Source organism: Lepidochelys olivacea (assembly GCF_965140295.1).
Source record: "Lepidochelys olivacea isolate rLepOli2 genome assembly, chromosome: 3".
NCBI lineage: Eukaryota > Metazoa > Chordata > Testudines > Cheloniidae > Lepidochelys > Lepidochelys olivacea.
The window spans coordinates 135,488,157-135,505,360 of NC_140413.1; the positions used below are offsets into that span (position 1 = coordinate 135,488,157).

A 17,204-nucleotide genomic window follows, 5' to 3' on the forward strand; every position below is an offset into this window, starting at 1 on the left:
CGGGCGATTGCCTCCTTTGTGCCTCCCCCCCGTGGCAGGCCTGGTAAAAATAGGACCTCTTCATTCTGGGTGACCAAGCTAAAAAGTGGGCTTTAGTTGCCTTAGTCTTAAAGAGCCAACATAACAAGCTGGTATCTATTCTGGCTCATGCACTAAAAATAAACTAATTTTCAATTCATGGCCAAATTCTGCCTAAGGTAGTGCCCCTGCTACAGTACAGCAGAAAATGGAGTTGGACAGAGGTCAGTGAAATTTTGGAAGTAAGAAGGGAAAGAAAGGGACTTTTTTTCAGCTATTGCCATTTAAAATATAAGTAATGTTGAAGGGAAAGGTTTCAGAGTAACAGCCGTGTTAGTCTGTATTAGCAAAAAGAAGAGTAGTACTTGGGGCACCTTAGAGACTAACCAATTTATTAGAGCATAAGCTTATGCTCTAATAAATTGGTTAGTCTCTAAGGTGCCACAAGTACTCCTTTTCTTTTTGTTGAAGGGAAAGGAAGAGAATGGGGTAGAGAGAACTAACGAAGGAAATGTTCTTCCCTCTAAGTCATGTGACCTCTAGCTATAAGCATTCACTTCTTCCTAGCTCCCCTTCTTCCCGCCTTTGTAATGTATTGATCCTTTTCAGAGTGCTTCATAAAGACATTCTTAGAGCACCACTGAAATACAGCCCCCTCTATCGTGTGGAAAGTGACAACAAAATTGCATTTACCCTATGGTACAGTAATAGGGGAGGAGAAATTTAGGCCATTACACTAATGGCAAACATTACAAAAATGCTGTGGAATATCTTATTAGCACATGGAACAGACAGGGTAATCTTTAAAAAAAAATAGCATATGCTATTAGGAAGTCTTGGTTCCAGGAACTGTGAGGCTGTACTTTCAACCAAACCCAACCATCTTGACTATATATTTTCCCAAAGGTTGTAAGTAAATTTTAGTTTAACACACACTGCAACATTTTTCAGTTCCCATAGTAAACACTTCAGTTTGTTTGATTTCCAGTGCTTTTACAATTATTTACAATTCTCTCCTGGCCTCGTCCTAGTAGCTTCATCCTCACCCAGGAAATTCAGCAGTAATGCATAATTCAGATGCGCCTTCCTAAGTAGCTTTTGTGATGTAAACACTCAACCCCTTGTAACTGGATTGAGATTACTAGTTACACACAGCATGGGTGATTTGAAAAAAAGCCACTGATCACTCACCTGGGTTTGAACCAATGACTCAAAAGTTACTGGTTGCTGAAGCACATATCCAGCCCCAATATAAACATATTTTACCAGTTCCCCCATCACGGCTTGTCTCTTCTTCCCCTGCTGCTCCTGCCTTGAGGGTCACCATCTAAAGGGGGTCGGTACCCACCTCCCTTGAGCACCCCCTGTGGTTGGGTATGTCCATGGTCTTTAAACCAGTCTATCCCTGGTATGGGGCTGTGTCCCCAGAGCTTCCTCCCTGGAGACACTACCTTCCTGCAGCCCTCCCCAGGCTCAGTCCCTGCAGCCAGCCAGGAGCTACTTCATTACTCCCCCAGTCCCTGCTAGCAAACGGTCTTTGGCTCAGTCCTAGCAGCCAGCCAGGAGCCTATTGCTCCCCCAGTCCCTGCCCCCACTTAGCTGTCAATTATGCTGCAGTTCCCTCAAAGGAGACCTGGTAATGTGAGAACCAAGAAGAACTGAATTAAAGTAGGTTGAAAAACAGTGGAGTATATAGAAAAGTATTTTCATGTTGCAGATTGTCTACACAGCAGTGTTCATACACGGTCATAACTATACAGAAAAATATATCTCCCTTGGGGAGTTTACAATCTAAATTAGACAAAACAGCAAGTGATCAGATTAGTAGCAACTGGAGGGAAAGTAGTTACAAAACAGATAATGGACCAAATTCTGCCCTCATTCACATCCAGGTAACCCTATTGCTTTTAGTGTGGGATTGCCTACATATAAGAGGGGTCCTGTTGTGAATGCAATCTGGTCATTTTACTTTTTAAAGAGAGTAGGTTAAGGTACAGGAACAGCTGCAAATGGCACTAGAGAAGTGAACAATGGAATGCAAACTGAAAAATGAATTGATAGACCAAACACAAAAAACTGCTGTAGGTATTGCATAAACAGCCTTTTATCTGTATTTGTATCAAATTAATGATTTATTACCCAACACCACAGGTGGCAGTGTATACAAAGACAGTGCAACATGTGATTATTTACAGGAATTTTCAGCCTGACATGCACATATACTATCATGAGGTGTTTTAATATTTCCAAAACATGTTATCAAGCTGAATAAATATTCCCTGCCCCCAAAAGTTCGTGTTTTACATAAAAATATAATATTGCACTTTTTACAAGAACAGCTATTTTGCATATCTGAGATTTATAACAAATGGAATGCTGCTTTTTAAAAAATAAGACTCCATGAGCAACATCCCATATTTAAATTGGGGAGCAAGTAAAAGCCTCCAAAACAAAAGAGTTTTAAATGAAGCATATCACTTCAACATGAACCAAAAAGCTTCTCAGTTTGTATTTGGAGTATGAAAAACATGATTAAAGCCAGCTTGTAAAATGTACCTGCAATATATGCATTTGAAAAAGTTAAATTCTTACAGTATGCAGCCATTTGCTTATTCTTCACTGGTCCAAAAAATCTATTTTCAGAATATGAACTCTGGGAAGATCCTTGTACTTAATGTATAAAGTTTTCTGAAAATCTAGAAGTTAAAAGATGTACACTTGGAATTTTCAGAATGCACAGATTGTGTGTATATTATGATTTGCAGGTATCTATACATATTTTGTCTTTATCACCAGATGACAAATTATAGATCTTACAGTACAGTGTTTTGCAGAAGGATAAATATATGCAATGAGTAAAAATATAGGCATTAAAATCTATATGGTAGAAGTGGAATGTGTAAGTGATTTAAAGGAAAAAATAGGTTTTAACTACTTAATAGGTTTCTGTTGCATTTTTGGGTTGTAACTTTTTTTTCCCTAGTGGAGGAATATGTAATTATGCTCAGCTGATATTGGCTTTCCGAATATTTAAGTTATTGAGCGTGTCAGTCCTGTGTGGGGGATGCCATAAAAAAATTCACCTTCAAATTCAATTGATAGGTTGTGAAGTATTAACTCCTGACTTGAATGCATGTTCCTTTTTCAAAGATTAGCACCTAGGAATAAATATCATATTTGCACTCTATGTCTGTGTAAACTTTTCTGAACTGACATATAAGGTGAACACTGATTAGACAAGCAGTTATGGTCTCATTCAAACATTTTACATGTATTTAACTCTCACATGGCACTAAATGGGAGCAGATGATATCAGCGCTGTTTTCTTTGTATTTTTGAACTGAGATGTATGCTAAATATATTCTGCCACTTAGATTCATAATAAGTAACTAGTGTTACGCATTTGTGCAATTTACAATTAGATAAAAAACCTTGTTTAACTATTGTTTCATGATGCCATGAGGTGTCTGGTTGTTACTAAAACACAGACACATTGGTTTCCGTCAGTTTCAAGACTGTCTTCTCAGCTCTAGTAGGACAATAATTAGCAAAAACTATGGAATATTGGGAATAACGGAAGTTCAATTTTTAGCATTATGACACACGATAAAATGGTTGGTGCACAAAGCAGTGACCTACTGAGTTACTTGCTTCTCAAAAAAAAGCAGTTTTGAATCCTCCATTTTTAAATTTTTGGGGTACTAACGCTAGAGCCAATTGGACTGTACTGACTGATCAGATACACACATTGACAATCTTCTTATAAATATTTAAGAAATTTTAATGCTTTTGGTACTTTACAACACAAAGAATGAAAGGGAAAAAGTCACCACTAGTGAGTCAAGATTTGGAATACTTGTGTTCAAGAAATTATTTTTAAAAATATTACATTTTACACTGCAGCATTTCAGCTTGTTGGTTAGAGCATTTGTGCACCACGTTGGTTGTATCCAGAACTTCCCTGTAACCTTGATATGGTTTAAAATTTGGGGCATGCATACACACATTTTACAGTAGCTTCAGATTGATGTATGCTTTCATCAACTCACTTGTTTTAAAGTTCAATACATTTCAAAATCCAATTAAACAACAGAGGTTCTATGATCTACGCTGGATTTAAAGTGCTTCAGCGATATGGTGATTTAGCAGCATGAAGAGTCGTCAGCCAGCTGCATAGCTGCTAAGGAATGAGTAGAACATGGGTAGTTTCAAGCGCTGCTGGTCTTTGCGACACCAAGCTATAACAGTTCCTTCACTATTTGCGGTGTACAAGTGATGACCGTCACAGGAAAATGTAAGGCTGAAAACAACAAAAATCTAATTTTATATCATATTTAGCAAACTATACCATTTAACTGAAAATACCAGAGGAGATGCTTTAAAAAAGACAAGTACAGCATAACTGCAGCCAACACAAAAATCAGTAGCTTGCCTTCAGTGAGGCAAGTTCCTATGAATGCATAATTCTAGTGCTATGTGCGCACACAGGTGGGCGTGGGCAATACTTACCTGTTCAAACTGTAATTCAAGGTGTCAGTTACAAACTTTACTGCCATAAATTTAACTTAATACCCAGTCAATTTGTTTTTCTCTTTGTCACTACAAGTACAATCTGCTGTGCTGCTCCTGCTGTCATTTCCTGGGTAGAACTGTCTCTGTCTGGCAGAATGTGTTCACAGTACAGGGTCCATGTCCCTGGAACCTGCTCTCAGATGGATGGCCAGAACCAGAATCTGGCAAATTTCATGGGATACTTTTTTTTGTTTGTTTTTAAAGGCAGGCATTTCCTGATTTTATCACCACAGTAAGTAAATCCACCAATTCTTGCTAATTGTTTTATTTCAAGAGACTTAAAAAAACAGAAACTTGTACAAAAGTCCTTGTTTCTAATTACTGTGAGGTGCTGCTGAGGTGATGGTTGGTACACATTAAATGAAATATGATTAAGTTAACTTGATGCTGAGATCACAGGTTAAACCTGCGACCCCATTACAAATGTGAAGAGAATTATGTTTCTGTGCAAAGCTGTCAGATGGGAGTTCAACTCTAGCCATTCACACACACATTCGGAATCCCTAATTACACATTTGTACTGTAGGACCCAAGTGTTTAGTTTGCTGAACTTACTGCAATTTAAAGAATTCAATGTAGGTAGAAACACCTCTTGTGCTCTATTAGGCCATGTCTACACTATCCACCAGATTAGTGAGTAGTGATCGATCTAGTGGGGATCAATTTATCGTGTCTAGTTGAGACGCGATAAATTGATCCCCGATCGTTCTGCCGTTGACTCTGGAAATCCACCACAGCGAGAGGCGGAAGCGGAGTGGACAGGGGAGCGGTGGCCGTCGATCCCGAACCACGAGGATGCGAAGTAAGTGATTCTAAGTCTATCTAAGATACGCAACTTCAGCTACCAGAATAACGTAGCTGAAGTCGATGTATCTTAGATCGACGACACCCCCCGCCCCCAGTGTAGACCAGGCCTATGTATCCTAACACAACTAATGTTAGAATAGTCATTTTTCTCTCTATTTAAAAAGGAATTTTTCTGGATTAACCAAACAGTTTCTATATAAATATAATTGATACCGTGTAATTTAAAAAAAGAATTTCTGCTGCTTAGAAGAGCAAGTCAGTATTTCAGAAACCACTATTACCAGGAGGATGTGGTAACAATGGTAAGTGTTGGCTTTAACAGTGATCATTGTAATATGTTTAAAAATGTTGCTTCAGTAATGGGCACAAATATAAATTCTTGTAATAAAATTTGTTACTATTGAATAATTATGAAACTTAGGGCATGATCCTGCAAGTCTTCATGCAAGGAAATTCCCACTGAGGGCATGCTTTAGTGGGAGTTTGGGCCCCAATTCTGCAAACCCTTTAGCATGAGTGTAGCTCTTACATAAGTGACCAATGAGACTGTGTGCGCGCAAAATTAACACAGGTGCTTAACTGTTTGCAGGATCTGGGCTTTTTTGTGCCAGCCAGGGGGAAGGGTGAGGGGGAAAATGCACAGCAACAAAATAAAGCCATACAAGTCATTTACTACTGAAGCTCATATTATAACCATTTCAAATCTGGAGTTAATATGTAAATCCTGGGGGAAAATATAAACTTTGTTTTAAAAGACAAAAGAGCAAGCATTGTTCAGTCCACAAGGGAATCCTTCAAGTTTCGGTCTGTGTTTATCTCATCATGGTAGCAGCTGGGAATAGTTATTACTGTCATGTTACAATGTATTTGTGCTCATTTTACTTTCATGGGGAACTAGTAGGATTGTGTGCCTGTTTGCAGATAGTTTTGTTCATCCACTTCCCCCCTTTGTCAGTGTCTTCAAAAGTCCAGATTTATTTTTAAAGGGAACTTGAATTCTTTTTATGCAGCAAAATTTTTTTACCTTACAATAGGTTTATTTGATTTAGGAAATGTAATTTCCCGCACAGGTTTCAAGTCCCAAGTACTCCACAGCCTGAAAAAGAAAAAGTAATTATTTTCTCCATATTCTACTTAAACATAAGTTTAATTTTAGAAACTGCAAACAGTTGAACAACTAGTTCAACTTTTTGTAAAGCAGAACATTAGCATGATTTTAAAACTGCATACAGTCTCAAAACAAAAACAAACATTGATTTTATGTTTTTATAAGTGTTTATCAGCAAAGTACTTTAAGAACTTGAGGAGGAGAGTGTATGCTCTTACCTTACAACCCCATTTTCTAACCCCCCTGCAATAACATTGATGGACACTCCTTCTGGCTGGTTAGAGAAAGCAACAGAGCATATGATTTCCCTGCAGTGCACATGTCCTACAAGATCACCATTTACCGTCCAAAGTCTCAGATCACTGCCCCCTCCAACTGTAATACAAAGTAAAACACGAACATTACAAGATTATTTAGACTATTTGAATAGCCTATGTCATTTAGCTTTAAAGGCCACATCAGCAAGAGATCAGTTTAGTAAAGATGAAAACTGACTCAGATCAGAAAACTGTACAAATACTGTACCACAGTTATTTTCTCTTTTTACCATATTGTTTGTATAGGCAAACCCCCACAAAATTAATATGATATAAACCATAGCACTTTAGCAGTAAGGAAGCTATATAACATTCTACTCACCAATAAGACTTTTTGAAAACACTAGTTTTCACGTTAGCAGGTCAAAGTAAACATTGTAATCTCTCTCTCAAGGTTTACCTCAATCTGCTAATGTGTTCGTTCACATTACAACTGCCTTGTCTTTACTAGGATTTTACCTCTTGTTAATTGCCCTATGTTAGCTAACACAAGGTAAGAACACACCATTTTTTCCTAGCGAAGACAAGGCCTGAGAATGGTAAAGATAAAGGAGACAAATATCTCAGGCTATGTCTACACTGCACACCTTACAACGGTGCATCTGTCCCACTATAGCCACACCATTGTAAGGCATGCAGTGTAACCACTCTTTATCACCGGGAGAGAGGTCTCCCGTAGACAAAATAAAACCACCCCCAACGAGGGGTAGTAGCTTCGTCGATGGGAGAGCGGCTCCCGCCAACAAAGTGCTGTCCACACCAGTGCTTTTTGTTGTTAAAACTTGTGTCATTTGGGAGGGGTGTTTTTTTTCACACCCCTGAGCGACAAAAGTATTAACAACTAATGTGCCGTGTAGACAAAGCCTCAGATTCGGTCTCGGACCTGGCCTTGGCCCTGGAATGCTAAGATCATGTATTCTGTTTCTCTAATTGCGAGAGGTCCTAACCTTCAATCATCCTTTAATATAATAATCTGCTTGTGCTATCTTGCAAGACTTATTTACAGCACTGATTTTGATCCACCTCACTCTTCATGGGAATACAGGAAGAAAGGAAGAATGAAAGCAGCTTCCTGAAGAGACCTTAGAAGCCTCTCCTTCGTAGTACGAGTTCAGCATTGAGAACCAAGACATTGTATGTATAAATGTTGGGACAACAAACTGCTTGTTGCCATATGGATTATAAAATTAATCTATTTATCTTGCCTACCTCCCTTGATGGGGGAGAAAATTAGATGCAGACAAAAAAAAGAAAAAAGAGAGAGGCCTTGTCCAAATGACAGCCTCAAATTAACATTAACTACACTACAAGACAGAAAAAGTAATAAAAAGGTAATGAGTGCTGTTCAGTGTGCCTCCTCTTACAGAAACAAATATAGTGCTGTAGTGTGTGTATGCAGTAAGCATCAAATCATCATGCACCTTAAGCTACTTCTAACTGCCCATGTGAAAATTTGACTTACTATCCAAATACATGATTGGGATGTGTGAGGAGGAAGAACAATTAAGAAAAAGTGGTTTTGTGCCATTTGGCTGCAGAGTCAGGGACTTTCTGGGAAAAACTCATTGCAGGGTTCCAAACTCTCTAGGGTTCTGCATTAACAACAAATACCTACACTTTCTTCTGGAGGGTTTTTCCTTAAAACCACCAAACAAAAAACCAGACTACTCTACAGAATTTTTCTGGTTCCAATCACAGCAAGATCACATTGCTTTTCCCGTTTGCTTTGAGTCACTAGGTAATAAACTCTTTGTTAATATAGTGCATATATCAAGGAACATCTGAACACTCCAAAAAGACTGTAGTTTTAGAAAATGTAATTTTGCTTTGTATAAGTAAAACTCCTTTGGAGGATACAGTATCTTGGAAAACAAATCACTACTATCATGAAAGTAATGCACTTAATAGAATTTGAATCTCTCAGGACTCAAAAGTTTCAAATCTTAAAAAAAAATCAAAATATTACACATACAGTTCTGTCAATCACTTACACTAGCATATTTGTAACTACAAAAAAGATATACATATCATACTGTATATAGAAATAAGTTATTGAGTTGATTAGTTGGCTGCTCAAATGATTCAAGTCACATGACAAACCATTGCACTGGGAAAGTTGGTTGATCTTTAAATCTGGTCTATAAATGTGGATAGGTTATTCATTCATGATACCATACATACCTGAATCACAAACTGTTGCAATATCACCTGTCATTTCACTAGCAGAGACTGCTGTCACAGGACTCTTGTGTCCAGCAAGACTTTGGACATAGCACAGCCTACAAAGAATAACAGATCTCTAAATAATCTGCAGTTTTCTTTCAGAAAACCAAAACTGAATTTTGGTTTCACATAAGATTAAAATAGTTGGAAAGTAATAGTGTAAAATAATCATTTCAGATTAAGATTCTTAACAGTTAGAAAGTAAGCCTTTTTAGGCTAACCGAGGAAATTATATTTGTACCTGTTCAAATCCCAGATGATGCAGGTTCCATCCTTGCTTACACTTATCATTATACTATATGGTTTGCAGACAAATAAGCTGGTTATCTCTGCTGTGTGACCATATAGATGTACTTGAGATTCCATTTCTATCTCAGAATGCTGAAAAATAATATATTAAAATGAGACCTGAATTAAACACAACGTATTTATTGTTTTGGAAGTGTGGCTTCCATTGTTTTCAATTGGATCAATATGTATAGATCTTAAGGAATGAACTGGCACTCCATGATTAAATGCTTCATATCTTCAGTTCAGATGCTATTTGTAGGACTTTTAAAGAAGCAAACACATTGCTTACATGAGTATTTGGAGTAAGACATTAGATGTGAAAGGCCCTATATTCTCCTACTTCTCTCACACACAAGGTTTGAGAAAAAGTTGTGTGTGGCTGGTTGTTTTCCAAACATGTTATGTCAGTAGCTCAAATACAGATGGCCGCTAGATCTCCATATTTCAGTTTGACTGGCTGGAGAGGAAATATTGGGGGTTGAGGGCCAGAAACATTTTGGAATTAGGAAAAACTAGTTCAGCAAGTGACAGTCAATGGCAATGACCAGCACTTTAAAAAAAAAACTTGGAAAAAAACCCAAGTTACTGGGAACATATTGAGCCAGTGCCAAGTCCTTAGATGGGGCTTACCTAAGTGTGAAATTTGAAGCTCTGCTCTAATATAGAAATTGTCAAAAATTAAATGCCAAAGAGAAGATGAAACTGCTAAGCAGAAGTGCTAGTTCTTGTGTTTTAAGAATTGCAATTCTTCAGACTTTTTTTGAAAAACAGCCTATAAATTAGAAGAGTTGATCAGAATTATAATTGTCCAATTAAGAGAAGTCCAGCGTACAAGGAGATTGGAATAATGTTTATACAAGAAAGGTAAATGTGTCTCTGCTACAATGAATTTTCCCATAGCTCCTCTTTACTACCTCAGAGCACAGTAATGAACAATTTAGAAATCTGGAAGAGAAAATAGGGCATACAATAGCTCTACTAAAAGATGAAAAGAGTCATCAGAGAAAAGGAGAAGGAACTGGTAATAGATTTCACTCACAATATGCTAGCTATCATTATCATTTCTATCACTATCTGAGCAACAAATAGCAACATCCATTTCTGTACTAGTTATATTGATTACCAGTCAGGACAAGATTGACCTTCAATAATCATAACATTTAGCGATTAGTTTCATTTAACCGATCACAAGAAAACGATAAACATATCTTCCTACTGTGTAGTATAATACTTGCTGATAAGAATATCCAGTTTCTACATCCCCTCGGAGTAATGTAGTATCTACTATTCATAGAAGTATGGTCTGCCATTATTTTAGAATTTTAAGAACAGAACTAAAACAAGGTTTTTAATGGTCAAAGTGTCAAGCCAAGATTAATTTTTCTGCTAAACTATTTTGTTTCCTCATCTTTCCACTTCCCCCATCTAATCTGTCTGTTTTGTCCACCTTTTGCTGACACCTACATCTCTGGGACAGGGATTCTCTATTATTTGTCTCTACGGCCCCTAGCTCAATGTGGCCTGATCCTGGATTGGAGTTTCTAGGCACTATCATAATACAAAGTACAAAATGATAGTAATGGGAAAGGATGGAACTCTAGGATCAAATAATTTATTTGTGCTAATAAGTAATGCAACTATGACTTTTCATGCCATCCTCTCTGCCTGAAACATGTGTGTAAGTACTGTGTGCCATGGAAGCTCTCGCCGCCTCCTTCAAATCTCTTAAGACTCATTTCTTCCATTTATCCTTCCAATGCTGATGTCCACTTCACTACACTAATATAAACACTCAACTCACAAAATATTTTTAAAGTGGCATAGATATAAAAATAAATTGATTTAAAGCTGGTCATATATTTAAAATGCCCCCTCTCTGTGTTAGGCTGGATGGCTGTGGTTAAGGCACTGGAGTGAGGGATCATACAAATAATTACCACACCGTTTCATCTATTCTCTCAAAAGGATATACAATAAGTTAAAATGCTTCCCTCTCTGTTAGCAAGAAAGCCCCAGATAGATTAGGAACAACTAAAGGGTGGAGCAACCCACTTGCCCAACATCCAGAACCTCTTGGCTGAGGCCTTCTAAGGGTAGTGATTTGAGTGACTTCTCATAACAGTACTTCAGTGTGTTTTGGATTACAGATATTGACAATGCCTGGGAGAAGTAACAGACAAGAGCAGTTTGTCTGAACATTTTCAAACACAGAGATATAGGTCACTAGAGAGCCCTGCTTTCAGAGTTCCAGACTCTTATGTCTGTCCATTAGCATCATACCTGTCTCCTTGCTTTAATGATTTACACATGATGATTTTCCCTGATTGACACTTCCTGTACTGCATCTATAATAGACTGTTCCAAAGCACTCAGCTGGGGGGCTGAATACAGAACAGATGCTAGTAAACGCGTTGGCATTCCCTATAGCCCTGTCTCAAGCAACTGACTAAACAACAGATGCTACAAAATTGGCAGCAAGGTCATGCTGCCTGAGGTATACAGAAGTGTCAGTGCTGAGGGATTCAGCAAACATGATCTCACAGAGGACACCTGAGGAGCAAAGCAAACTCCTCCTATTCGCAGTTCTAAAGTTCCTTATAGCTGTCAAATACAAATTGCTAGTTTCTTCATTAGCATTTTTAAAACACAAGTATTCTGTACAAAAAGTTTATTTCCTACGTTAGTTACCAAAAATATAACTGATATTGCTTGGGGGCTTTAAAAATTAATTGCTCACAGTGGGTGGGCTTTCCTAATGTGTGTGGGGCTTGAGCCATGAATTTCTGCAAAGTTTTAACCTTGATGCAGTGGAATCCTTCTCAATCTGCAGAGAGCACTTAAGCCTCTGTTGCTGCTCCTAGATTTATCAAGCAAAAGCAACATAAAACAATACTGTGGTCAGTTTAAGTGCTGCTATTCAGAACCCTGTGACATAAGATGAATGGTCAAGAATTGTGTCAGCGATTTGCTGCTTCTTGGGAAAAAATTATGAACTACTGAAGAGGATGATGCTGGAGCTATTCACAGAAAAGACGACTTAAAACAGAAGGCAAAATCCTGGCTCCATTACAGTTCTATTCTATTTTATCCCTAGTATCTAAGCTTCTTCCATCAATGCATGAAGCGATATGACTAACATCTGTCACACGTTAGTTAGTCTCATCACTGGGGAAAAGGTGTGCAGGGGAGTGTAAGGATTCTTTGATAAGGATTCTTTTTTAAATTATTTAATACATGATGTTATATGTCTACGTTAGAGAAGGCAAGGTCAGAGAAGAATGTGGTAAGGTTTGTGTAACAGGGTGCTGGCCAGGAGGTCCTGACCAGGCCCCTGTTAGCCCAGCTCCAATTAAAGGGCATTAATTGGGGCTAGCTGGGTATGGCTCGCCTAAGGGCTTGAGGAGAAACCCATGCAGATCTTATTCGCCAGGGGGTTATATAAAGCTGGCAGGAAGGAAGCAATGGCAGGGGGAAACAGGAAAGGGAGGAGCCTGTGGCTGTAGGTTCCTGCTGGCTGAGGAAGCTAGCTGTCCTCCAGGGAGCTGTGTTGTACGGACTGTATATAGATGGTGGTGGGAAGTGACACTGCAAATAAAAGGGCACTGGTGCCTGCACTCTAAGCAGTCTCCAGCTGATTTGTGGCATGAGCAGCGAAGGGCTCCGTTACAGTTTGCAAGAGTCCTTAGTTCCTGTGTGAGTTTGTGCCAGTCTCTTACTGGCCCCCAAGAAAGTTCTGTTTTCCGCACAAATGGGATTTAATCTTATTATAGAAAGCTCCATTGTACCACAGGACTGAAGCTGTTGATCGTGGTCTTCATTCCAGAGCTTTAGGTGATATTTTCGATACTCTGGGCCCAGACCATTAGGCGTCATGAAGATAAGGATCAAGGCCTTCAACCTGACTTGACGTTCCGCAGTAAGGCAGTGTAGAGAGTGGAGGACAGGTTTGATCGGTTTGTGGTAGCTAGTGTTCTTGAGGTGGGCAGCAGGGTTCTGTACTAGTCGGAGTTTCCAAAGCACGAAAGGCTTCATGCCCACCTATACCACAATTAGGTACTGCAGCCAAAAGATGATGAAGATGCGAATAACTGAGTCCAGGTCACTGTTCATCAGGATGGGAGGGCAACTCCTAACCAACTGGAGATGATAGAAAGCATTACATATGGATAGAGCTGGGCAAAGTTTTTGGAAAATAGTTTATTTGCTGAAAAATGCAGTTACAGTCAACGCAAAAGTTACTTGCAAATTTTTGTCCAGTTCACCAAACAGTTTAGAACAAACAGCTTAGTGATCAGGTCACCCAGATATGATATGGGACATCCAAGTTCTAGTCTCTGTTCCAAGGGCTATAATTATTTGTAAGAAGCTTCAATAGGAAAGATTCAGAAAGTGCCAAACCTGAATAGGACATACAGTAACTCCTCACTTGAAGTCGTTCCGGTTAACTATTTCATTGCTGATCGATTAGGGAACATGCTTGTTTAAAGTTGTGCAATGCTCCCTTATGAGGTCATTTGGCAGCTGCCTGCTTTGTCCACTGCTTGCAGTGAGAGCATCCCGTTGCAGCTTGCTGGTGGGGGCTTGGAACCAGGGTGGACCGGCAGCCCCCACATCAGCTCCCCACTCCCCTAAGTTCCCTGTGCAGCAGCTACCCAGCAGGCTATCAATTGCCAGCAAGTCAGCTGTCCCTCCCCCCACTGCCATGTGCTGCTCCTGCCCTCTGCCTTGGAGCTGCTCTCCAGAGCCTCCTGCTTGCTGGGGGAGGGTGTCTCCCTCCCCCCTACTCCTGCACCCCGCTTACCCCATCTCCATAGAGCAGGGAGGGACACACGACAGGGCTCAGGACAGAGGGAGCTTCCTAGCAGCAGCTGCTGCGGTCTCAATTTGCCGATTAACTTAACAAGGTAGTGTAGTTAAGAGTGGTGTCAGCATACTTAAAGGGGAAATGGAAAAGGAGTATTTGTGGCACCTTAGAGACTAACATTTATTTGAGCATAAGCTTTCGTGAGCTACAGCTCACTTCATCGGATGTTGACTAACACAGCTGCTACTCTGAAACCTGTCATTAAAGGGGAAATGTGCATCTCTCTCTCTCTCTCTCTCACACACACACAGTGTGTGTCTGTCTGCCATGCTGTCTCCCCTCCCTCCATTCTTGCTGCCTTGTAGAGTGTGAGGCTACATTAACAACGAGTTAAACCTTGAGGGCTCAGCCAATTGCTAGTTCATCATTTAGCAGTAAGGCATTCCCTGGGAAATATCCCACCCTCTGACTCCACCACCTCAACCAAGCTTTATCATCATCGCTGTGTACAGTATTAAACTGTTTGTTTAAAACTTATACTGTGTGTGTTTGTTTCACGTAAAGTCGCATTTTTCAGGAACATAACTACAATGTTAAGTGAGGAGTTACTGCAGTTCAGTGGTTAGGGCAATCACCTGAGGGGTGGGAACTCGTGTTGAAATCCTCTCTCCACGTCAGGGAGAAGAAGAATTGAACCAGGGGTTTCCCATGTCCCAGGTGAGTTCCCTAACTACTGGCCTAAAGAGGCAGCTTCCTCCTCCACCCACCCCATTCCTAGGTGTTATGTCAAAAGTGCCCCAAACTGAAAGAAAACTATTTCATCCCAACTGTTTGATTCTCTGAAAGTTTCCAAAAGAAGTGTTTTGTTTTTGCAGTTTTTTGGAATTGCCAGCAAAATGAAAAATCTATTACTTGTCCAGGTCTACTGACAGATGGTGTGTATGCAACAGCATAGTGTCAGCAAGCTGTCAAATGCTCTCCTAAGCTACAGACTGAACTGACCAATTGTGGACGTGCACCCTCAACTGAAGGAGATCTTACTATGGTTGCAAACTTTTCTAAGTACTTACCTCTGCTCATCAGCATCACTCTGTATTGCTTGGGTTCCACTTCAGCCAGCTTGTTCATCACCCTTGAGCTGTACATGGTTGTATGTAGTGAAGAATAGTCTGAACTTTGTGTCATCTGCATATTACTGACACTTGAGTTCATGTTATCTGACCAATTTGTCTAGTGGGTGAATGTAGATGTTCAACAGGCACTGGGACAAAATTGATTCTTGTTGGACTTCACAAGGGAGGGGTCTGGTGGCAGAGGTACTATTTTCCATCCCTACTCATTGGGTTGTCCCTCAAGAAAGGACTCAAGTCACTTCAGTGCATTATCGTGGACCCCGTCACTTCTCAGGCAAGACAAGTTTAGGTAGTGCATGGCTGACAGTGTCAAATGCTGCAAAAAGGTCCAGTGGAATGAGAATGGATGTCTTCCCTTCAGCCATCAATGCCATGAAAGCTGTTTCAGTTCTACGACCTGGCATGAATCCAGATTATGCCATGTCTAGAGTATTAACTTCAGTAAGGTGATCTTGTAGTTGGAGTTTGGCTAGCTTCTCTAAGTTTGCTCAGGAACAGGAAGTTAGACAAGACTCCCATTGACTTAAAGGAGACAAGGATTTACCCAGAGAGTTCAGGAGAGATAGATTAGCAATCCTCATAACAAACAAAAGGTTCTGGAGAGAAAAAAAAATCTCCTTCTCCCTTCCACAGCAGTTAGAGAGGGTAAGGTGGAGATTCAAATTTATCAGCCACCTACTAGTCAGGAGTGGATAGAAGAGCAATGTCCAGACATGGCACTTCGATAGAAACTCCAGTATCTTCTCCAAGTACCAGAGGGGCTGGCCTTCCCCTTTGTCAGGGTGCCCTGAGTTTGCTAGTGGGACCCCCTCACTCTTATCTTTCATGTCTGCATCTGGACAGTAGATTTATTCCTTTGGATAGTAACCGTCTGGAGTCCTGATGTTGACGTACTAGTAACTAAGTATAAAAAATGTAAAGTCCTCAAACACAACAAAAATCAGCATTTGCTTTGAAAATAAAATAGGGTAGGAAAGTCATTTATTTTTCAAGCTTCTTTAAAGGTGGATGTTGGGGAAGAGAGAAGTTGGACACCATCCAAATAGTTATTAAAATGCAGAATACAAAATTTAAATTATTTTGTGAAAATGTATATGATAGGATACTTTGAAAGCCTCTTTAGTTAAAAAACCAAAACCCCTAAATACAAGGCATTTTTAGTAACAAGTCTAGTTTTAAGAAGTGGAGTAAACAGCAAGGATAAGAAAAGAAAAATACTGTAAATAGCTAAATTCCTAATTATAAATTCTGTCTGATATACTTACCATATTGCTAGAGAATCTGTTGATATACGCTGTGATGACACCAGATTTGCTACCTGTAAAAAGCTGGCAACTGTCTGGTACCCAAGCACAACTTGTTACCTTGGAGAGAAAAAAAAAAAGATCCAGAGAAAATTAAGTACTATTTTAACTACATTCTATTTCATTACACCTAGCTATTTTATCAAATATGTTTTTACTGGCTTTCCTAAAAAAAACATGCAATAAATAAAATACCTGACCCAGAATGGAAGCCCAAGAGAAGTTTAATAAATCTGCAGCAGGTCACATACATTTTGCATAGTTAGAGTTAAAATTATGGATGAAATTACGTGGCGTATTTAAGATGCATAGCATAGAACTCTCAGCTCAAAGGGATGGAGGTAAGTGTTAAAGTAACTTTCTGCCCTCCTGATCCTTGGCTGGCTGGAGAGGCCGCGACATAACGTGGACAGTCCTAAGGGTCTGTGTAAATTATGGCAACCTCCCAGGGCTGTGTGCTTTGTCCCCATCCCTGATGCATCCCTCTCACAGATGCCCTATATCAGGGTTTGCAAGGTGATCTTTGGAAAAATATTCTTACTGCTGTCTTTCATGGTACCTTTGCTGCAAGAATCATATCATAGCGAGATGCAGGGCTTTCAGAGCACCTTTATGAAGTTCTGAATT

At 39.6% G+C, this 17,204-nt stretch overlaps 1 protein-coding gene across 1 annotated transcript in view; it reads right to left on the reverse strand.

Annotated features, from left to right (window-relative positions):
- Positions 1-1,769: 1,769 nt before the first annotated feature.
- LYST (lysosomal trafficking regulator) overlaps positions 1,770-17,204 on the reverse strand; it is a 127,518-nt gene continuing 112,083 nt past the window's right edge. The window contains exons 47-52 of the mRNA XM_084625190.1: positions 16,539-16,637; positions 9,287-9,426; positions 9,004-9,101; positions 6,724-6,880; positions 6,422-6,493; positions 1,770-4,318 (exon numbers count right to left, since the gene is read on the reverse strand). Coding sequence (XP_084481316.1) covers positions 4,180-4,318; positions 6,422-6,493; positions 6,724-6,880; positions 9,004-9,101; positions 9,287-9,426; positions 16,539-16,637 — 705 coding nt within the window. The 3' untranslated portion in view covers positions 1,770-4,179. The remainder of the gene's footprint in view (positions 4,319-6,421; positions 6,494-6,723; positions 6,881-9,003; positions 9,102-9,286; positions 9,427-16,538; positions 16,638-17,204) is intronic.